General features: G+C 42.3%; 1 protein-coding gene across 4 annotated transcripts; it reads right to left on the bottom strand.

The window, feature by feature from the left end:
* Positions 1–182: 182 nt before the first annotated feature.
* On the bottom strand, positions 183–24355 carry LOC106580678 (RNA-binding protein FUS). 4 transcript variants are annotated; one of them, XM_014161995.2, is made up of 16 exons: positions 24115–24355; positions 23330–23360; positions 21940–21976; positions 21769–21835; positions 21587–21674; positions 21312–21415; positions 19309–19456; positions 12257–12291; positions 11661–11693; positions 11327–11472; positions 9712–9841; positions 9522–9626; positions 1360–1471; positions 1122–1201; positions 830–968; positions 183–585 (listed from the first exon to the last, which is right to left on the bottom strand). In XM_014161995.2, exons 1-16 carry the CDS (start codon positions 24122–24124, stop codon positions 546–548), a joined length of 1305 nt encoding a protein of 434 aa, XP_014017470.1. In that variant the 5' UTR covers positions 24125–24355; the 3' UTR covers positions 183–545. The 4 variants fall into 4 exon arrangements, with proteins under 4 accessions (XP_014017470.1, XP_014017471.1, XP_014017472.1 ...); XM_014161996.2 differs by having other exon boundaries at positions 21587–21671; XM_014161997.2 differs by lacking the exons at positions 12257–12291; positions 19309–19456.
* Between the last annotated feature and the right edge of the window lie 267 nt (positions 24356–24622).

Below are 24622 nucleotides of genomic sequence, written 5' to 3'. Positions count from 1 at the left end.
TGAGATGCAGTGCTTTAGACCGCTGCACCACTCAGACCCAAAATTTACCTGCAGACATTGAAAAAAAGCTGACATGCTTAATTACGTTGCTAGTATTTGACAATTTAGCAATTAATACCCACACATTCAATATGTATGTAGATTCTCACTACAGCGTTGAAGTAAAACATACAGGAAGACACTAAGATCAGAACAGTTTAATATCATTTGGAAAAAAGAGAAACCCAAGTAAAACAGTTCATTTCAATTTTACAAAACAATGATACGAAGTCTTAGAAGTCTACCTCACAATGCCTGGACTTAGAATCGGGGAAATGAAAATAAACAAAAAACATGACATTTGACCCGGCCACTTCAACAACCCTGCTTATCAGCCCAAAAGTCCTTTCACAGTAGTTGCACATCTTTACCCTGACCTCCAGACAAGACAGATCAGAAGCAGTACATGTGATGCATTGGTAATGAAAGGAATGCAAATCAAAGTGTATATCAATCCCCCCTCCCTTCCCCTAACCCCTGGGCTGGAATGGTGTCCATGTGAATCCTTAGTATGGCCGGTCTCTTCTGTCTTCTCTATGGTCACCTCTGAGGGAAGAAAACAATAGACCCATAGTAAATTATACCGTACCAAGGCATTGGCAGATAATGCTGACTGGTGTTCAGCTAGCTTAATATAAAAAATGACTCATTACTATTAGAGGAAAAAGAAGGACAAAAAAAAAGTTAACCTAATTCAATATTCTACAGTTCACTTTCACATCTCAGGTATACCCTCTTCTGGTCAAATATCGAACTGCATGGGAGGGAAATGACGCAGTAATCGATTTACCTTCCTCCCATCTTGTAGCCCCTGTCACCACCATATCCACCTCCGCCATAACCACCGCGGTCACCTCCACGGAATCCCCCACGGCCTCTGTAGCCGCCGCCCCTGTCACCACCATACCCTCCTCTGCCGCCACCACGATCTACAAACATAAGCCAGCTGTTAGAGCAAGTTCTCCAACAGAGAAGTAGTCGTTTATAGTATTAGTGGTTAAATGACTCAACTTTCCCCTATAGTCGACTTGACACCCAGTTCTCTCTACCACAGGCTCATAGCAATATCCATCATTACATACCTCCTCCGCTGTCCCCTGGTTTCGGTGTGCCACACTTGTTGCATTCGTATCGTCGCGCAAAGTTCATGTTGCCACAAGAACTGAAAAGGAGAGGGAAACAATTGTCAACCATCACATTCATTCAAAAATGTAGCCACTTCATATGAGAACATAATTTAGTGGCACATACAATGGATGACTCATGAAAATTATTTTAATTGCACCTGTCCCTCTTCAAACAAAATATTGCAATAAATACCTGTTAGGACATGGCCAGTCCCCTCCCTTAATGTCAAAGTTGGGTCCACCACCACCACCACCGCCTCCGCCGCCACCTCCAAACCCACGTCCACGACCACGGCCTCCAAAACCTAAACAGCGACATCAAATACCACTTGCTTCAACAACGGGGTTCAAAGAAAGCTCAGTTCATTCTTTAGGAGTAATTTCCCAGAAACAAAGAATTACTGTGTCTTGCAAAAGCAGCCACACTTTAAATATTGTACCACTTATTTCTGACTTCTATTTATTTGTTGGGCTTGCAAAGCAAGAGTCCCCACTTTAAAATATTACGCATTTCTTATTGTAGTTATTCTTTAGCACTCCTCTTACACCATTTAAGCTAGAAACGCAGTTAACTTTAAAACATGTAGACTGGTCTGGATTGACTTGCTTGTATAACTGATATCTTCTATACTTTTTCAATGATTTGTCTCTTAATTCACTTCTTTAGCATTCTAAAAAAGGTCCCATTGTGACAGGACTTCCAACATTCCATTCACTGTAAATGCAATAACGCAACTTGACAAAAATCAGCTACTTTGACAAGTTAGTAAGTTAGTATTAAATCTTCTGCTCTATTAAAATCTGAACAAAAATAATCTATCGATCAAACGACAGTTCTTTTTTTAACAGCATCAATAACATTTCCTCAAAAAAAATGTAATCAACAAAATTGAACACTTTCACAAGTTATAGCGTATTAAGTCTTATTCTACTTCCCCACTATTCAAATCTGATTTCAAAACAAAATATGCTACCAATCAAAAAAAATTAAAATACAGCAGTTTTAGAAAACTCATTACATTTTTGCCAAGCAAGTGTATTCGAAAAGTGTTGCAGGACTTGACTTAAACTTAGAAGGTATGACACCTTGGTCTACTTCTCTGCTATACAAATCAAAAATCTGAACAGAATTATTTACTACCAATCAAAAGTTAGCCGTTTGTCTGTGTTGAGTGACAAAAAGTAGCTAGCTAACGTCAGCTTAAAACTGTCTCGTCATTGAGCAGCCCAAACAGAGCCGTTGCTATGGATAGTCGCAGATGAGCCCATGGGGTAGCACAGACAAATGAGGGTGAATAGGGTGATTGAATTTTGACCAATAGTGTAATGAAGGGGTTGGAACCCTATTATAATTGTTAGGAGTATTATTTATTTATTTTTTTATCATTGGAGAGCTATAGCACTGAAATTGTAAGGCATACAAATATCAAACTTTGTTGGATGGTGTAAAATTATGCACAAATACATCTGGTTACATGTGGTGCAACTGCCAAATAGTGGTGCTATAAACCACCTTCGACTTCAAAGAGGTTAGCCCAGGCTCATCATTCAACCTACAGTCTACCCAAGGAACAAACTTGCCTCTTGGACAAACGATGTCACCGTGATAGATCAGCCACCATTTTGAAAATGGAGTACATGCGTCATCTGTTTAGTGGTGTCAAAAGATTTCTCCAAAACTTTGTGTACAGTACCTATAGACCAATATCTTCATATGTATAATAAAAACAGGGCCTGGAACTGGTTCAGGGAACAGAACCGAAAAATAAAATGTAAAGGAACAAACAGGACCTGGAACGAAAGTACTGTTCCGGAACAGAACCGTTATTTTACGGTCCAGGCATTGTTTTCCTATTCTCACAACAAAACGCCTATGGAAAGCCCCGTCACTCAGAAACAAATGTGTGTCTGACCGCAAGCTTAAAATCTTTTCCAGAGCGTGTGCAAGCTACCTGCCCCTCGCCCTTCTGAAGCATATGCTACCGTAATGACGTTACAAGCTTGATTCAGAAGATAGGGCAAGATCATTTTAATTAGCTAGAGAAAAATCAATTACCTTTACAATGCTAATTAAGGATACTATAGGCCTATTTATCACATTGCATTTATTAATTGACAAAATATACAAGCTGGTTAGCTAGCTAACTTAAGATTATTAGTTACCTAGCTAGCTCAAAGAACATTCAAAAGTTCCTACATAGAAGCCAGTCCTCCTAAGTATAATTCCATGTGGACCAAATTCAGATAATGCATGACATACTGTAACAAGATGCCCAGCGAGTCAAGACTCCTCAACCCTCTTGCACTCTCCCCACCGGCAAACTGTTGCATCATGCGCCATAAGTTAGACTAGACTACACTTGCCTGTCCATCACGCATGAAAAAAACTATACTGAACAAAAATATAAAGGGAACATGTAAAGTGTGGGTCCAATGTTTCATGATCTGAAATAAAAGATCACAGCAATTTTCCATTCGCACAATTGGTGTCTGAGATTGTAAACAAATTTGTTTACATCCCTGTTAGTGAGCATTTCTCCTTTGCCAAGATAATCCATCCACCTGACAGGTGTGGGATATCAACAAGCTGATTACACAGATGCACCTTGTGCTGGGGCCAACAAAATGCCACTAAAATGTGCAGTTTTGCCACAAAACTCCTGCAGTCAGTATGCTGACTGCAGGAATATCCACCAGAGCTGCCAAATAATTTAAGGTTCATTTCTGTACCATAAGCTGCCTCCAACGTTGCCTAAGAGAATTTGGCAGTACGTCCAACCGGCCTCACAACCACAGACCACATGTAACCACGCCAGCCCAGGACCTCCACATCCAGCTTCTTCACCTGTGGTATCGTCTGAGAGCAGCCACCTGGAGGACTGCTGATGAACTGAGGAGTATTTCTGTCTGTAATAAAGCCTTTGTGGGGAAAAACTCATTCGGATTGGCTTGGCTATGCCCTCCCAGGCCCACCCATGGCTGCACCCCTGCCCAGTCATGTGAAATCCATAAATTAGGGCTTAATGAATTTAAATTGACTGACTTCCTTATATGAACTAACTCAGTAAAATCGTTGAAATTGTTGCGTTTTTGTTCAATATACTTACATGTGGCTTTAGAAAGTATTCATGCTCCTTGATTTATTCATACATTTTGTTGTGATCCAGCCTGAATTCAAAATGGATTAAAAAAATAATAAATCTTACCCATCTACACACAGGACCCCATAATGACCAACAGATCCACTGATATCGCAATCTCACTCAACACGGCCCTTTCCCACCTAGACAAAGGGAACACCTATGCGAGAATGCTGTTCTCGCATAGTGCCCATAAAGCTCATCTCTAAGCTAAGGACCCTGGGACTAAATACCTCCCTCCAACTGGATCCTGGACTTCTTGACGGGCCGCCCCCAGGTAGTAAGGGTAGGCAACAACACATCTGCCACACTGATCCTCAACACTGTGGCCCTCAGGGGTGTGTACTTAGTCCCCTCCTGCACTCCCTGATCACCCACAACTGCGTGGCCAAACGACTCCGACACCATCATTAAGTTTGCTGACAAGACAACAGTGGTAGGCCTGATCACCGACAACAATGAGACAGCCTACAGGGAGATCAGAGACCTGGCAGTGTGGTGCCAGGACAACAACCTCTCCCTCAATGTGAGCAAAACAAAGTTGCTGATCGTGGACTACCGGAAAAGGCGGGCCGAACAGGCCCCCATTAACATCGACGGGGCTGGAGCGGGTCGAGTGTGTCAAGTTCCTCGGTGTCCACATCAACAAACTATCATGGTTCAAACACACCTAGACAGTCGTGAAGAGGGCACGACAACACCGTATCCCCCTCAGGAGACTGAAAAACACTTGGCATGGGTCCCCAGATCCTCAAAAAGTTCTACAGCTGCACCATTGAGAGCATCCTGACCGGTTGCATCACCGCCTGGTATGGCATCTGACCGTACAGCCCAGTACATCACTGGGGCCAAGCTTCCTGCCCTTCAGGACCTATATAATAGGCGGTGTCAGAGGAAAGCCAGAGAATATTGTCAGAGACTCCAGTCACCCAAGTCATAGACTGTTCTCTATGCTACTGCACGGCAAGCGGTACTAGAGCGCCAAGTCTAGGACCAAAGGGCTCCTTAACAGCTTCTACCCCCAAGCCATAAGACTGCTGAACAATTAATCAAAATGGCCACTGGACTATTCCCCCCTCCCCTTTGTTTTGTATACTGCTGCTACTTGCTATTTCTTATCTATGCATAGTCGCTTCACCCCTACCTACATGTACAAATTACCTCAAGCACACTGACTCGGTACCGGTACCCCCGTATATAGCCTCGTTATTTCATTGTTACTTTAATTTGGTAAATATTTTCTTAACCAACAGTGCAATTCAAGAAGAGTTTAGTGGTTTGTAAGCATTTCACTGGAAGGTCTACACTTGTATTCGGAGCAAGTGAAAAATAGAGTTTGATTTGACAAAGTGAAAACATGTTATACATTTTCGCAAATTTACAGATCTCATTTACGTAATTATTCACAACCCTATGTCAATACTTTGTAGAAGCACCTCTGGCAGTGATTACAGCTTTGAGTTTTACTGGTTAAGTCTTCAAGAGTGTTCCACACTTGGACTGTGCAACATGTTACCATTATTCTTTTCCCATAATTCTTCAAGGTCTGTCAAATTGGTTGTTGATCAATGGTAGACAACCATTTTCAGGTCTTGCCATAGAATTTCCAAGTAGATATAAGTAAAAACAGTAACTCGACCACTCAGGAACATTCACCATCTTCTTGGTAAGTAACTCCAGTGTAGATGTGGCCTTGTGTTTTAGATTATTGTCCTGCTGAAAGGTGAATTCATCTCCCAGTGTCTGGTGGAAGTCATACAACCAGGCTTTGCAGGATTTCACCTGTGCTTAGCTCCATTCCATTTGTTTTTATCCCAAAAAACTCCAGTCCTTCACGATTACAAGCATACCCATAACATGATGCTGCCACCACCATTATGCTTAAAAATATGGACAGCGGTACTCCGTAATGTGATGCATTCACACCAAACAAAGTTTGTATTCAGGACAAAATGTGAATTGCTTTGTCACATTTTTTGCAGTATTACTTTCAGTGCCTTGTTGCGAACAGGATGTATGTTTTGGAATATTTTGTATTATGTACAGGCTTCCTTCTTTTCCCTTTGTAATTTATGTTAGTATTGTGGAGTAACTACAAAGTTGTATATCTAACCTCAGTTTTCTCCAAACACAGCCATTAAACTCATTAACTGTTTTAAAGTCACCACTGGCCTCATGATGAAATCCCTGTGCGGTTTCCTTCCTCTCCGGCAACGGAGTTAGGAACGACGCCTGTATCTTTGTAGTGACTGGGTGTACTGATGCCATCCAAAGTGTAATTAATAACTTCACCGTGCTCAAAAGGGACATTCAATGTCTGCTTTTTTTTTTACCCATCTACCAATAGGTTGCCTTCTTTGCGCGGCATTGGAAAACCTCCCTGGTCTTTGTGGTTGAATCTGTGTTTGAAATTCACTGCTCGACTGAGGGACCTTACAGATACTTGTATGTGTGTGGTACAGAGGTGAGGTATGGGGTATTGTGTGTAGGCCAGTGACAAAGAAAATATCTATTTAATCCATTTCAAATTCAGGCTGTAACAACAAAATGTGGGAAAAGTCAAGGGATGTGAATACTTTGAAGGCACTGTACTTCCATAATTTTTCCCACTGGTACCGGGCTACCTTCAGAGGAGTCTTGTGGTCATCCTAGAGAAAAACTGACATGTGCGGGTTCTTGAGACGCTATAGACGTTTTGGTAAGAAGACTGATTTCCGGATTGTCTCATGGTCCGACAAACACTCCTGTAGCGCGGCCACCTTCCACCGCAGATGCAAAGGCTGCCATTGGCTTTCATGCTGACCACACTGCCCGGCATCGAGTGCGTCGCTAAATAAACGCACACATACCTGTTAGTCAATAATTTCATCCAAACTGCTCGCACGAGTCAACGAGCGTCTGCGTAGCCTTGTGCTAAAAATACAACATTGTACTATTTCAGATGCTTGATGCGGTGCAGGTCATTGGTTTTTAGGAGCATACACCCACGTGGGTGATTGAGAGATGGTGGTGGTAATGCCGATTGACAACTGCCATATAAAATCCACAGAAGAATGAACAAGGAGAAAAACTAACTTAATAATTGTTACAGTAGAGAACACACAATTCTGTATGACTCAACATGGGTCAAAATTCGACAAAGAGCCCCCCCCCAAAAAAGAACCATATACATCTCAGCTAAATAACCCAATGTTTCTTTTCCAGGAGAAATTAGCTATCAATAGCAAGCTACCCAAATATCCATGAATGTTTCGACCCGTCCCCAAATTAATATCATTGGTTCACAGGTTTGGCATTTTAATGTCATGAACATGTCTGCTGGGGATAGACAAAAATATACATGGCACACGCCAATTAGATTTCTGAGAGGGCACAGACATCAACTCTATGGGGTTATTAATACACAAGCGAATTTTGTCCCAATACTTTTGGTCCCCAAAAAACAGGAAGACTATGTACAAAAACCATTCACCCGATATGGATAAAAATACACTCAAATTAAAGATGAGTCTGCACTAAAGTCATTTCCCAATAGTAATTTCATATCCAATACTTTGAGCTCACCATCTATACACACAGTATACCTAACATTAGGAACAGCATTATATTAAGTTGCACGCACGCCCCCTCCCACCCCCCAATACTTTTGGAGCTCACTGTGTGTGTGTGTGTGTGTGTATAATATATATACACACTCTGAGTACAGAAAACATTAGGAACACCCACCTAATATTGAGTTTCACACACCCCTACCCATCGGGGAATGGATTCTACAAGGTGTCGAAAGCCTTCCATAGGGATGCTGGCCCATCTTGACTCCAATGCTTTCCACAGTTGGGTCAAGTTGGCAGCATGTCCTTTGGGTGGTGGACCATTCTTGATACATATGGGAAACTTGAGCACAAACCAGTGCACTTGGCACCGTCTACCATACCCTGTTCAAAAGCACTTCAATCTTTTTACCTGCCCATTCACCTTCTGAATGGCACACATACACAATCCATGTCTCAAGGCTTAAAAATAACTTGTTAACCCGTCTCCTCCCCTTCATCTACATTGACTGAAGTGGATTTAACAAGTGACATCAATAAGGGATCATAGCTTTCAACTGGTCAGTCAATCATGGAAATACCAGGTGTTCTTAATTTTCTGTATACTCAGTGTATATAGATATTTTAAAACGATTGAAACTGATACAGTCAGCATTTCGAAGTATATATCACCCAAACCTGGTTCACGCCAGAGACACCAAATCATCGTTGACACGATCAGGCAATGCTAGCCACAAAAATACTTTTGAAGAGCTGAAGAAAGTCACAATTTTTCATCAAGGAAAATGAACATCTAGTATTCAGCATCAAGATAATTTATTCCATTACCTATTAGGGACATGCATCTTTCCCTTCCAAGACAATTCGATCTAGATACATGAGCCAAGGTAGGTTTTAATTTGAAACGATGAGGTGCAATTCTGTTTGACTAGAGGAATGAACCTATGAGATTTCGTTCGATGCGAATAAACACGCTGACATTTGTTGCAGAAATATAAATATTCTAAAGAAAAAGAAAGAAAACTTTCAGAGTGAAGTTCTCTTCTCCTCCCGGCCGCGTTGACCATGTAGCGCAGCTCTCAAAAGTGATTGCTGTCCTTGTTGATAATTTCACTTCACCCTGTATAACTAAAAAAATGACTAAATACAGTGTTTAAAGCAAAACTACTAAAACTATTGCTGATGGTGAACCCGAAGAATCAAAATAAAATCGAAATGATGTAAGCCCAGATCAGCAGGTAGCCAAATGAGTTGTCTTTCATTCCGGTAAAACAGCATTTTCAACAGCGCATGATGACAATTGCATTGGTTCACACCAAGCATCTGCACAGATAGGGCTCTCTACCTGTGCAGAGCACATGCCCCTTTGCCTTTCCATTCTTCAAAGTGCCTTATTCGGTGGTAGTTAAAACCAGGAATAGCCCTACCGCCAGTTGTACTGCCCGATGCATGCTACATTTGGGGTCTCAGAATGATGCACTCATATCTGAAATATTTTAACCAGATTCCGATTCGTATCCGAATTGTTATACCCTTACTGCCTACCAATGGATTTAAAGCTCATCTTTAGCACAAAGATAAATCTTGTGTTTTTGGGAAACTCACCCGCGGGTAGTTCCAGCGACATTTGAATTGTTTGTCACCAAAATGTGAATGAAACGTACCTCCTCCGCCACCTCTTCCTCCTCCTGCAGCGCCACCCCTCTGCGTGAACTCAGCTCTTCGGGTGGCAAAAGACACTTTGAGGGGTTTCCCTTGGAATTCTTTTCCTAGAAGAAAATGAGACACGGATGAGAATGTAACAGAAGAACTGAACACAGCATAAGAGTACGGGAGTGAAGAGTACACCCTTACCGTCAAACCACTCAATGGCCGCTTTGGCGGAAGGTGGATCATCAAATGAGACAGTGGCCTCTCCTTTCAGTCTTCCAGTAGCCTTGTCAGAGTACAGGTTGATCATGGGCAGGCCAGTCTTCTTGTTCAACTATCAAGAAAGGACACAAAGATTAACACTAGGACACATAAATCTGGGTTGCCATTAAGACTGGGAATTGCCAGGGAACTCACTATAAGTTATGACGACACTTAGGTGCCAATACATTATGTATTGCAATTATCACGATTCTATATGTATTGCGATTCGATACGACGATTTTATTGCGATTTCATGTTCCAAACATGTTGCTCACTATAGGTCTGCTGGAGAGAGAACATGAGAACATTTATTTTTGTTAAATCGTAGAAATAAAAAAGTGCTGAAAACATGTTCTCACTAATAAGATTTATTTATTTTTTGAGCGCAGGTACAGCAGACTAGAGCTAGCTAATGCTACCTAGCAACAACAGACCAAAAGTTTGTTGAGTCAAAGTATCGACATAAGATTGCAGACCTGCCAACAATTTTTTGTTTGCCTAGTCTAGTAAAAATGGATGTTGGCCTCTTAATTCTGTTTGGGAGACAATTCTGAATAATTGAAATACTGGATGCAATTTAGTAGTCTAGCTTACTGTAGGCTATTTGGAATATGGGCGGCAGGTAGCCTAGTGGTTAGAGCGTTGGACTAGTAACCGAAAGATTGCTGGATCGAATCCCCAAGCTGACAAGGTAAAAATCTGTCGTTCTGCCCCTGAACAAGGCAGTTAACCCACTGTTCCTAGGCCGTCATTGAAAATAAGAATTTGTTCTACACTGACTTGCCTAGTTAAATGCCTTCTAAATGAAACAACTGAACTAGGCCTATGAGCTTGTTTTAGATAGCCATCCCTGACCTAATCCATCAAGTTAAGTCTGACTACTAGGCTCCCATTCATGTCTGTTTCCATCCACGCAGCAACGCGCACTGAAGTACTGCACGTCTCCTTGCTCGTCAATTCGCTCCCGCCTACTACCTTTGCGGAGATCAAAACATGTGCGGGCAAGAATGCGTTTTAGCTCAGTTGACTAAACGCTGCAGCTAACTACCCCCGTCGTAATGACACCTTAATTAATGAGCCAACTACAAAAGTGCTTGTGCTTGACTCAATTTTTATATAATGCATTTGTAAACCTTTTTCCCCTTCACACAGTGTTATCAACAGACAAAGTGGAGAGCTGCCAGCCAGCTGGTGGGAGGAAAATTGTACGCTAGTACGACGATCCGGAGCGGAGAGTTAGCCATTTCTCCTCGACCAAGTCTTCCTATTGGCTCAGCGCCAACTTCAGACGGCCGAGTCAAAAAACACAATGCACCAATAAAAGCCTATTTTAGGGTAATTTTTTTATACCAGCGTACTTTGACCTCAAATTGCGTGCACGGTATGCAAAACGTGTGCAGGTTGGCAGGTCTGGTATGTCGCTCCCCGTCACTAGTAGCCATGCAAGTGTACAGGGAGACGCATTCCCCATCCAGAAACAATCCCTACATCCTAGCCACTTACATGAAATATCTAGGCCCTATGGGGTAGGGGCTATGGGGTTGCCAATCCTTACCTTAATAATCCCAATCTGTTTGAAGTAGTTGCCCACTTCATCACTTGTGACATCTTCTCCCAGTCCCTGGACAAAGATGGTGTTGTTGTCAGAGTTGTCCTGCTCCCCACCGCTGCCGCTACCTTGGCTACCGCCACTACCTCCAGCTGGGGACAAACAAACAAACAAACATCGAGGTACTACTCAGCAGACGCAGCACTTCAAACAGCCTGTTGTTCTGTGGTATTTGCTTGCGAGAGACTAGAGGTCAGTGTTAGGCTGGCATGACTGCAGGGAGTCAAACCCTTGATTGAATTTCAGGGTAACAAGAAGGAAACGAGCATGTGCAACTCACTTGGTTCATCCCTTGAGCCATAGTCTCGAGGACCTGAAATACAACAAAGAGGAAAGGTGGGGGAAAGCCATGAGAACCTGCACTTTGTACACGACACAATTTTATTCAACATCCATACAAGAATTCATGAACTCTACCAATAGTGTATGCACGAGGCTACGTTAACATTTAGAATCAGGCAGTTTACAGCTTTCTGCTGCAGTGTTGCAACAGTTGCATCATTCATATAAAAATCGCTCAACACCTTGCAACATGGGCAGAACTGATTGAGTTTAGAAGATAAATAAAAAAAACAAGAACTCTCCAGTTTCTAGCCAGTTTCATTCTTCGCCACAGCACACTTCTCATCCTTTGTCATTTACATTCAACCTTGTCCTCATGCAACAATACCATTATGTATAAACTTCAGGCTTCTTGTGCTAAAATATCTAAAGAGCATTTATGAGAAATCCCCCTCCCTAAGAACAATAGGTGGAGGTCTGAGGTTTTGACAAGAAAATGGTGGCATTCAGTTTGTTCTGCCTTCTTTCCTACTCCCTTTTGCTAATCAACCTTTTTCCTCCCCAACCGAGACAGTTCTGATGCTCGTCACTTACCACCGAAATTTTTGTAGCCACCACGGTCACCACCTCTGCAGAGGAAAAATTGTAGATATGATGGGTTTCCTTTGTCCCAACAGAGCTCAAAGCTCCCCTACATCCCCATCAGTATGCACTCCTGCCATGGTGTGCGACTATCGTGGAAATGGTCTTCCCACTCACATGGGAAAGTGATAGGTCTGGGATGTTTTAAGATTAAAAAAAATGGACAAAACTAGGCAGAATGCCCACTATATATTCAGGTAGGTTCTGATGAGTGAAGAGGCTGATGGCTAATGTGTAAATTTAGATTGCTACAAGACCAGATTAGCTTAGAGTATTCAGTTGGATAAAGTTTTTGGATTAAATATTTTTTTTAAATGTAAAAAGTACTGATTGGTCGAAATGGTTTGAATAGCTGCGGCACTCGACAAGTCGAGTGTTCTTCCATTGAGTGCTTATATATGAGCTCCATTAGCTGAGGTCCAAGTTTAATTTCATTCACTGAAACCTGCAGTATAAAATGTAGATCCAAAGTTAACACAATACAAATGTCTCCATGTCAAATATACAACACTTGAATGAAACCTGTTGATGTACAGCAGCTTATAATGTTCCTTGGGTCTAACTTGTGAAAATCAGGTCACTTCAATAACAGATCATTCTGGGGCATTGTTTAAGGCGCTCATGAGGCGGTTCTCAAAGCAACGGGGGGGGGCAAAATAATCCTCATTCCAGCTAGAATATAGTCTTAACTTTGCACAGAGTTTTTAATAGCAAAAAGCATCCATAATAACAGCCAGCAGGATTCGTAGCAGATCTTAGATTGAGGCCACGTTTGATATACATGTGCTGAAGCATTACAACTCTCCTCTGATGTCTATTACTTGTCAGGAACCATGTAAAATGAAAACTCGATGGTCAGAAATTTTGAGAAATGTGACAGCACTGCGGCAGAACTACTGTACTCGTTATTCAATGCCATTACCAAAGTGGTTGTTAAAAGCTTCCAGTTACAAATGTCGTCTCAATTTCAAATGATAGCCAAGGATAAGAAAAGTAATCTTGATAAAATAATGGTTTAGGCTACAAGTCTTCTACACTGAAAGCTACTTGGCCAAGATCTAGAATTGCTTGTCAAACACAAAAAGTTTACAGAACTGCCATTGTAGATCGATTGCAATGTGAACTGATGACTAGCAAGCGACAAAGTCCTGACTATTATATTCAACAGCCTTGTTAATGAAGATGTACAAAAGCTGGGGTCTACAGGATCCTTGGCTGGTGAAGTGACTCAATCCTCAACACCCTATATGGTTCATAAAGGGGGTCAGGTGAACAGTGTCCACTTAACTCCTTGCGCCACAGGAGTCAGTAGCAGACACCCCACCATGTCATCTGTCCCACAAGCCATTTGAGCTTCACATTAATTGACATTTTCTAGCAAGGCCATAAATCAGCCAGAATGTTGCATGCATATTTATGATTGAGATGGAACACAGGTTATATCCTCACAAGTCATTTAAACCACATAAATACAATTCTAATTCTATGAGTGAAGCCTCAAGGTGAAACATATAGCACATCTAGGGCTGGGCGATATCGAATTAATGTTTAAGCGCGATGTTCCAAATTCTGTATCGCAAGATAAGGTTTTTATTTTTGGTTAGTTTTTATGAGCGTTGTCTTTTGGTCTCGTCTCCTTCACTCCTTCCCACTCGCACACAGAAACCAAGACCCTCAACCTGCCACTCACAATAAAAGACGAGATATACTATTCAGTGAATTAGGAAAGTATTCAGGCCCCTTCCCATTTCGTTACAGCCCTTTTCTAAAATGGATCAAATAATTTTTCCATAAACCTACACACAATACCCCATAATGACAAAGCGAAAACAGGTTTTTAGAAATGTATTAAAAATAAAACAGAAATACCTTTACATAAGTATTCAGACCCTTTGCGATGCGCCTCGAAATGGAGCTCAGGTGTATCCTGTTTCCCTTAATCATCCTTGAGATGTTACTACAACTTCATAAGAGTCCACCTGTGGTAAATTCAATTGATTGGACATGATTTGGAAAGGCACGCACACACACACGTCTATTTACGGTCCCGGAGTGGACAGTGCATGTCAGAGCAAAAACCAAGTCACGAGGTCGAAGGAATTGTCCGTAGAGCTCGGAGACAGGATTGTGTCGAGGCACAGATCTTGGGAAGGGTACAAAAAAAAAAAAATGTCTGCGGCATTGAAGGTCCCCAAGAACACAGCGGCCTCCATCAGTCTTAAATGGAAGAAGTTTGGAACCACCAAGACTCTTCCTAGAGCTGGACGCCCAGCCAAACTGAGCAATCAGGGGAGAAGGGCCTTGGTCAGGGAGGTGACCAAGAACCCAAGTCACTGACAGAGCTCCAGAGTTCCTCTGTGGCGATGGGAGAACCTTCCACAAGAACAACCATCTCTGCAGCACTCCACCAATCAGGCCTTTATGGTAGTGGCTAGACAGAAGTCACATGACAGCCCACTTGCAGTTAGCCAAAAGGCACCTAAAGGACTCTCGTACCATGAGAAACTCTTTGGCCTGAACGCCAAGAATCACGCCTGGAAGAAACCTGGCACCATCCCTAAGTTGAAGCATGGTGGTGGCAGCATCCTGCTGTGGGGATATTTTTCAGCAGCAGGGACTGGGAGACTAGTCTGGATCGAGGGAAAGATGAATGGAGCAAAGTACAGAGAGATCCTTGATGAAATCCTGCTCCAGAGCGCTCAGGACCTCAGACTGGGGTGAAGGTTCACCTTCCAACAGGACAACGACCCTAATTACAGTCAAGACAACACAGGAGTGGCTTCGGGACAAGTCTCTGAATGTCCTTGAGTGGCCCAGCCAGAACCTGATCAAACATCTCTGGAGAGACCTGAAAATAGTTGTGTAGCGACGCTCCCCATCCAACCTGAGAGCTTGAGAGGATCTGCAGAGAAGACAGGGAGAAAGTCCCCAAATACAGGTGTGACAATCTTGTAGCGCCATACCCATGAAGATTCGAGGCTGTAATAGCTGCGAAAGGCGTTTCAATAAAGTACTGAGTAAAGGGTCTGAATACATCTTTTTATACACATATGCAAACATTTCTAAACACCCGTTTCTGCTTCGTCATTATGGGTTAGTGCGTGTAGGAAAAAAACAAATCTATATCAGTTTTAGAATAAGGCTGTAACGTAACAAAATGTGTAAAAAGTTTAGGGGTCTGAAAATGTTGTATATGCAGTGCATTTGTAAAGTTATGTGGACACCCCCTCAAAATTAGCGGCTTTGGCTATTAGATTTGTTCGTTTTTTTTTTTTTTTAAATAGAGCACACAGCCGCCATAGACAACCATTGGCAGAAGTACGGCCTTACTGAAGAGCTCAGTGACTTCCAACGTGGCACTGTCATAGGATGCCACCTTTCCAACAAGTCAGTTCTTAAGATTTCTGCCATGCTTGAGCTGTCCAGGTCAACTGTAAGTGTTGTTACTGTGAAGTGGAAGTGTCGAAGAGCAACAAAGGCTCAGCAGCAAAGTGGTAGACCACACAAGGTCACAGAACGGGACCACTGAGTGCTTTAGCGCCTAAAATAATCTGTCCTCGGTTGCAGCACTCACTTCGGAGTTCCAAACTGCCCCTGGAAGCAACATCAGCACAAGAACCGTTTGTCGGGAGCTTCATGAAATGGGTTTCCATGGCCCCCCCAAAAAACGCACACAAACCTAAGATCACCATGAGCAATTCCAAGTAAACTGCGCAAGTTGTGTAAAGCTCCCCACCATTTGACTCCAGAGCAGTGGAAACACGTTCTCTGGAGTGATGAATCACGCTTCACCATCTGGCAGTCCGACGGACGAATTCGGGTTGGGCGGATGCCAGGAGAACACGACCTGCCCCAATGCGTAGTGCCAACTGTAAAGCTTGGTGGAGGAGGAATAAGGGTCTGGGCTGTTTTTAATGGTTCGGGCTAGGCCCCTTAGTTTCAGTGAAGGGAATCTTAACGGTATAAATTACAATGACTTTCTAGACAATTCTGTGCTTCCAACTTTGTGGCAACAGTTTGCGAAGGCCTTTTCCTGTTTCAGCATGACAATGCCCCCAGGCACAAAGCGAGGTCCATACAGAAATGGTTTGTCGACATCGTTGTGGAAGAAATTGACTTGCCTGCACAGAACCCTGACTTCAACCCCATCGAACACCTTTGGGATGAATTGGAACGCTGACTACCCGACCTCACTAATGCTGTTGTGGCTGAATGGAAGCAAGTCCCCACAGCTATGTTCCAACATCTAGTGGAAATCCTTCCCAGAAGAGTGGAAGCTGTTATAGCAGCTAAGGGGGAGGACCTACTCCATATTAATGACCATGATTTTGGAATGAGATGTTTGACGAGCAGGTGTCCACATACTTTTGGCCATGTGGTGTAACTTTGTCCTCTGATAAGCAGTTTAAACTAATTGCAATTGATGTTGTGTAAGAATCTTTCATATTGACTAACGCTTAGATTAATTTACAGTAATACACAAGAACTTAACCTTATGTCTCAACTCCCAAAATGTAGAACAGAGCAGACCGTACTCAAACGAAAGTATCAACAAACATGTTGAGTAACATGAATGCTCAGTTTGTCGCGTGCGGCACCATGTACCGCTAGCATAATTTTAGCCACAGACTTACTGTATATGCTAGCTGACTGGTCTGTTTCATAAATGCTCAACGAGCATAACAAGACGCATTTACAGTTGAAGTCGGAAGTTTACATAGACCTTAACCAAATACATTTAAACTCAGTTTCACAATTCCTGACATTTAATCCTAGTAAAAATCCCCGTCTTAGGCCGGTTAGGATCACCACTTTACTTTAAGAATGTGAAAATGTCAGAATAAAAGTGGAATGACTTATTTAAGCTTTTATTTCTTTCATCACATTCCCAGTGGGACAGAAGTTTACATGCACTCAATTAGTATTTGGTAGCATTGCATTAAAATTGTTTAACTTGGGTCAAACATTTTGGGTAGTCTTCCACAAGCTTCCCACAATAAGTTGGGTGAATTTTGGCCCATTCCTCCTGAGTCAGGTTTGTAGGCCTCCTTACTCGCACATGGTTTTCCAGTTCTGCCCACAAATTTTCTATAGGTTTGAGGTCAGGGCAACTTTGGAAGTAAGCTTGGGGTCATTGTCCATTTGGAAGACCCAATTGTGAACAAGCTTTAACTTCCTGACTGTTGCTTCAATATATCCACATTTTCCCTTCCTCATGATGCCATCTATTTTGTGAAGTGCATCAGTCCACCCCCATCGCAAAGCACCCCCACAACATGATATTGCCAACCCCGTGCTTCACGGATGGGATGGTGTTCGTCGGCTTGCAAAACTCCCTCTTTTTCCTCCAAACATAACGATGGTCATTATGGCTAAACAGTTCTATTTTTGTTTCATCAGAGCAGAGGAGATGTCTCCAAAAAGTATGATCTTTGTCCCCATGAGCAGTTGCAAACCATAGTCTGGCTTTCTTTATGGCGGTTTTGGACCAGTGGCTTCTTCCTTGCTGAGTGGCCTTCCAGGTTATGTCGATATAGGACTCGTCTTACTGTGGATATAGATACTTTTGTACCCGTTTCCTCCAGCCTCTTCACAAGTTCCTTTGCTGTTGGGCTTGGATTGATTTGCACTTGTCGCACCAAAGTACATTCATCTCTAGGAGACAGAACACGGCTCCTTCCTGAACGGTATGACGGCTGCGTGGTCCCATGGTGTTTATACCTGCGTGCTATTGTTTGTACAGATGAACGTGGTACCCTCAGGCATTTGGAAATTGTTCCCAAGGATGAACCAGACTTGGAGGTCTACAATTTGTTTTCTGAGGTCTTGGCTGATTTATTTTGATTTTCCCCATGATGTCAAGCAAAGAGGCACTGAGTTTGAAGGTAGGCCTCGAAATACATCCACACCTACAATTGACGTCAATTAGCCTTTCAGAAGCTTCTAAAGCCATGACATAATTTTCTGGAATTTTCCAAGCTGTTTAATAGGCACAGTCAACTTAGTGCATGTAAACTTCTGACCCACTGGAATTGTGATACAGTGAATTAAGTGAAATAATCTGTCTGTGAACAATTGATGGAAAAATGACTTGTGTCATGCACAAAGTAGAGGTCCTAACCGACTTGCCCAAACTATAGTTTGTTAACAAGAAATTTGTGGAGTGGTTGAAAAATTAGTTAATGATTCCAACCTAAGTGTATGTAAACCTCCGACTTCAACTGTATATAAAAGGAATTGTCAAATCGTTCTCATTCTCAGAAATAAGCATCTTATCCAGGTAGGCCAGTTGATTACAATATTTAAAGTAAGTGAACAGGCAGGCTGTTCCAAGAGTTGGAGATGGACAAGCGGGTCTATTAATAACAGTTCAACTGTTCTACCTTGTTAGCAAGCAAATAGATCTTGAAATAAAAAGATCCCCTGGCAACTCACTAGCACATGGGCTTGTGCTTGAGAAATTCAGCCCTGTGTTCATTTTCTATAATGCCTGCTACAAGACGTTGGTCATTATTAGTGGATGTGCATGGTTATTTATTGCAACAACAAAAAAAAAAAGCAGGTGAAACTATTTTGAGAAAATAATGGTTCTGGCTGTGGAAGGCTTATATTTAGCCTAGGTATAATTTTTACAAGCCCTGAATTCATTAGATTATTCCTGACAATTTGAAATGCGGTGTGTTGACCCTTAACTGTGCAACAAAGCGTAGAGAAAACTTGTCAAAAATCGAGATATCGTTAATCGTCCATGACTTAGGAAAAAAAAATATATATGACTTTAGGCCATATCGCCCAGCCCTAAGCACATCCCAGGTGAAAATTGGTGTGGGGGGAGGGGGGCCTATAGCAAGATGGGGTAGGGGGTGACGAGGTATTAGTCCATGTGGATGAGGAGTGGGGTGATGGATTAGAATGGGTTATAACATGCATTGCGTTGGAAGGAACATCTACCTGGCATGGGTGTTGCAGAAGTACCTTGCGGGTGGTCACGCTCTGGAACTTACCCCATACCGGATGGAGGGCCGCCTCTTCCACCCCTGTCGTATCCCCCGCGCTCGTACCCACCACGCCCTCGGCCTCTATACCCGTCAGAAGAGCCCCTGTCTGAGCCCCCATCATCTCCACCATACCTCCTGCCCTGACCGCCTTCACCTGGGGCAAAACACAGGCACACAAGCCCTTTGAGTTATGTGTTGTCTTTCTTTGCGCACGTTTGTATTTCCTGTTATATTTGAATGGCACTTTGTTTTATATGTATGAGATTTTTCTGCAATGAAAAGTTTTTTTTAAGTTTTTTCATTCAGACATCTTAAACAGTCCGGAGTCTGGCCGATCAACCTTGGTCAAACGTAGCTATAAATCGCTGATCCTCCAAATCATAATAAACAGACGGAAAAAATCTAAGTATGCAGACCTTTGCAGGACATTTGATCAAGAAAATTCATTGCCATGTAATATATACAGTGCATACGGAAAGTAATCAGACCCCTCGACTTTCCACATTGTCACGTTACAGCCGTATTCTAAAATGTATTACATTTGTCCCGCCCAACAATCTACACACAATACCCCATAATGACAAAGCAAAAAAAGGGAAGGACATTTTTGCTAATTATTTGAAAATAAAAACTTTAAATATCACATTTACTTAAGTATTCAGACACTTTACTCAGTACTTTGTTGAAGCACCTTTCGCAGCGATTACAGCCTCGAGTCCTCTTGGGTATGACGCTACAAGCTTAGTACACCTGTATTTGGGGAGCTTCTCCCATTCTTCTCTGCAGATCCTCTCAAGCTCAGTCAGATTGGTAGGTGAGCAACGCTGCACAGGTTTCTCCAGATATGTTCGATCAGGTTCAAGTCCGGGCACTAGCTGGGCCACTCAAGGACATTGAGACTTGTCCCGAAGCCACTCCTGCGTTGTCTTGGCTGTGTGATTAGGGTCGTTGTCCTGTTGGAAGGGGAACCGTCGCCCAGTCTGAGGTCATGAGCGCTCTGGAGCAGGATTTCATCAAGGATCTCTCTGTACTTTGCTCTATTCATCTTTCCCTCAATCCAGACCAGTCCCTGCTGCTGAAAAACATCCCCCAAAGCATGATGCTGCCACCACCATGCTGCACCCTAGGGATGGTGCCAGGATTCCTCCAGATGTGATTCTTGTCATTCAGGCCAAAGAGTTGAATCTTTGTTTCATCAGACCAGAGAATCTTGTTTCTTATGGTTTAAGAGTCCTTTAGGTGCCTTTTGACAAACTCCAAGTGGGCTGTCATGTGCCTTTTACTGAGTGACGGCTTCTGTCTGGCCACTCTACCACAAAGGCCTGATTGGTAGAGTGCTGCAGAGATGGTTGTCCTTCTGGAAGGTTTTCCCATCGCCACTCTGGAGCTCTGTCAGAGTGACTTGGGTTCTTGGTCACCTCCCTGACCAAGGCCCTTCTCCCCCGATTGCTCAGTTTTGCCAGATGGCTAGCTCTAGGAAGTCTTGGTGGTTCCAAACGTCCTCCATTTAAGAATGATGGAGGCCACTGTGTTCTTGGGGACCTTCAATGCAGCAGACATTTATTGGTACCTTTCCCCAGATCTGTGCCTCGACACAATCCTCTCTCAGCGCTCTAGGGACAATTCCTTTGACCCCATGGCTTGGTTTTTGCTCTGACATGCACTGTCAACTGCGCACCTTATATAGGCATGCGTGTGCCTTCCCAAATCATGCCCAATCAATTGAACTTACCACAGGTGGACTCCAGTCAAGTTGTAGAAACATCAAGGATGATCAATGGAAACAGGATGCACCTGAGCTCAATTTCAAGTCTCATCGTAAAGGGTCTGAATACCTATTTACATAAGGTATTTCATTTTTTTTTGCAAAAATGTGTTATGGGGTATTGTGTGTAGATCGAGGAGAAAAAAAAAGAATTTTATCCATTTTAGAATAAGGTGTAACGTAACAAAATGGAAAGGGATCTAAATACCTTCCGAATGCACTGTAAATTGATACAATAACTAACCTTCACTTCGACCTTTGTAGCCTCCTTGAGATTGTCCATAAGAGCCGCCACCGGCGGTGCCGCCATACGAACTTGGCTGACTGTATGACGACTTGTCAGCACCACTATATCGTGAGAAGTTTTCACAACAATTATTCCCGAGACACCAACAAAGACTTTATTAATGAACAAAACAGATTACTGAAAGGTAACATTTGCAATGAGATTAGACCAGTAGAAAGGCAAAGTACATAACGGCAAGGAATACCATGTTCATGTAGTGCCAGTGGCCTTACCCAGCAGCGGAATCCGAACCTTGTTGCCCATAGACATCATAGGCCGGCTGGCCATAACTTGCCGCCTCTGTTTGGCCATAACCCTCTGCTGGAGAAACAAAAATGGAAATGTTTTATTAAAAACAGCAACTTCTATCTACACCTCAAATAATTTCCCAAGACTCTCCATAAATTGAACATACCAGACTGTCCATAGCCAGCATAACTCTGTCCGCCATATGAGCCACTTCCATTTCCTTGACCGTAGCCCTGCAATATGCATTTAATTGTCATTATATGAACAAAAGTGGGATGAAATTAACTGAAAATAGTTTCAAACAATACTCAGTGAGAAATTGAGGGGCCACACATACCGGCCCACTCTGCTGAGCTGGAGGATAAGCTCCATAGCTGTGGGAGGGAGAGGTAAAGTTAGATATCTTAGAGATTCTCCTGAACTTTCGTATACTTCTTAGCCTGTAGTTCTGAAAGTATCACTCATGAGCCAAAAGTTGTGCCCGAAAATTGCATCCTGTCTCACATGTACGCACCAAGTCATTGCCTGCCTGCCTGCCCCCACCCCTTATATTGTGTCCACTGAGCCGTTGGGCCCACAGCAACCTCATTGGATAACATTGGGCAGGCCTCAAATTAGAGGGGCTGAAGCACATTGGCTAGATCTAGAATTGCTTGGGGGCTGGCCCACTTTGGGGAAAATGGCATGGCACAGCTTCAAGAAAACAGTTGCTTTCAACCTAGGAATTTCATGGCTAGTTGAGGTAAGACAGTTATTCAGCTCATAGATCATGCATGTATGAACTACACATTGACATATCCATCCCAAAGCAGGGGGTAAAAAAAAAAAACTTTTAGCCACCAAAGTACTGGAACATGCCTTTAATGCAACATGTACACACGCCAAACAACTGATTTGGAAATGCATTTCTAATGAACATCAGATGTCCACTTATGGCTGAGTTTGTTGCTAGGGCATTTAACCATAACTTAGACTCCCGATGTCTCAAAGCTATTGGTTGGACTCAGAGTTGTGCATTGTTCTGGTTGAGGAAAACAACCCTGCCACAATATAGCTGGTTTCACACAAAATAACATTTCCTGTCAAAGGCATATGTAATCTCTAGGAACTCCATTTACCAGATGTAAAGTGAAATATGTCCCTTGCTATCAAATAAACATCTGAATCCAACTTGTCTGAACAGCACCATATTCCTGTAGATTTAGACAGCAGGCTGCCATAAGACCACACACTTCACATTCTACCACAAAATATACCACTGTATACAAAGCAGGAATATGGTGTGGTTGGGACAAATTGTATTCAGACTTATATTTGATAGCAAAGGTCACATTTCACGTCTGGTAAGTACAGTTCCTTGAGATTATATATATATATGCTGCTTGCAGGAAACGTTTGTGTGTGTGTGTGTGTGTAGCCAACTATATTTTGGTAGGGTTATTTTCCGTCGCCACCCACCAATACAATTCAGGGAGTCCAACCAATACAGACTCCCTATGTTGAGCCCCAAAGCTACCACAACTGAGGATGTGCCTACTATCAATTAGTTTACCTCTTCAAAAACATATCCGATTAGATATTTAAAGTGATCAAGCATTGTGTGGCTAATTGGATAGTTTACAAAAACTATTATGCAATTGCTTAAGTGGTAACTAAATAGATAGCTAAGTTTCATGGCAACTTGAAAGCGTCGAGTGGCTAATGTATTCATTGAGATTTCACGTTACCTTTGAGCGCCAGGCTGACCGTAGCCCGAATCTGTGAACGAGAAGGATAAGGGTGATTGGGTGGAAAATTGCTTCAACTAACGTTCGCTAGCTGGTTAGCCAATGAGCCATCTAACTGTTAGCTAGCCATTGAACATGTCTCCTAATAGGAATAGCAAAGATCGCACCAATAGGACGTAAACCTGTAACGTTAGCTAACTTATCTCGCTATATTACTTTAGTTTATTTCGATATCAAGTAAACTTAGTTTGATAAGCTGTGACTTAAATTAATGTTGTTCCCATCTAATGTTATCATAAAGATAATGCATGCAAGTCAATACGAAATGCATATAACTACCCGGTGGAAATAGCAGGCCTTGGATAGTTGGCGTTAGCTAGCTAACTATCGTTGCTAATAATATGCGTGATTCTCGTAGACTAGCTAGCTAACGTTAGCTTGCTAGTTAGCACAGTGTTAACAAGACCACGCTGCGCGACAAAAAATGGCGGTCAATTCTCATCTAAAAGGGGAAACTAAACAAGAAAGATGGTTGAGCGAGTCAAAATAACTAAGTGTGATTTTACAGAAAGCGGCAGACGTTATTTTCAAAAGGGTAATAAATTCGCCAACAAACTATGGCTAGTGTTCATTCTCTAATGTTCGCACTTGAAAGCTTGCTACTTTAACTAGCTAGCGTGCTAACTGAGCTAGCAGTCTCGTTAAATGTTTATTTATTTTTACAAATGTGACACATAAAATTCATATTGAACACATCGCATACAGTTAGTTCACAATAAACTTACCAGAGGCCATTCTCCTCCGTTCTTAATTTTTCTTTTTCGATGAATCACTTTCCAACAAATTAAAAACCCGGTAACAGCAGCGCACAGTCGCACATACACTGCGGCAATTGTGAACTCTAACCTACTGCTGGGATGAACCAACTTTTGAGTACGTTAAAAATTTTTCTTACGCATAGTAATTTGAAACCAAGTAACCTTCAAAACATGTGTGTTGAACATTATGTTCGTATTGAATAAATGTGTCATAACTAGTGACACGGCACATGTTATACAGTAGTTTGCTAAAAATGAATACCCCTATTGTTAAATAATTGTGTGTTCCATGTAGAGCCGTTTTCTTCTTTCCATTTGATTTCGTCTTCAACAGCCCATTGCGTGGGAACGATCTAGCTCAGAGGTGTATATATAACGCAGAATTCAAGGATTTAGCTAACTTGCCAAAATATTCTGAAATAATTTAGTATTTTTTAGAAAGATGAAATTCAAATGGCCATTGTATCTTTGACTC

Source organism: Salmo salar, chromosome ssa20 (assembly GCF_905237065.1).
Source record: "Salmo salar chromosome ssa20, Ssal_v3.1, whole genome shotgun sequence".
Lineage (NCBI taxonomy): Eukaryota > Metazoa > Chordata > Actinopteri > Salmoniformes > Salmonidae > Salmo > Salmo salar.
This window is presented reverse-complemented; position numbering and strand designations above follow the sequence as displayed.

Coding starts and splice junctions, on each gene's coding strand:
- LOC106580678 (XM_014161995.2), bottom strand. Junction 1,472..9,521: donor AGGAAGAGGTGGCGGAGGAG/GTACGTTTCATT, acceptor GTCGCTGTTTAG/GTTTTGGAGGCCGTGGTCGT. Junction 1,202..1,359: donor GACTGGCCATGTCCTAACAG/GTATTTATTGCA, acceptor TCTCCTTTTCAG/TTCTTGTGGCAACATGAACT.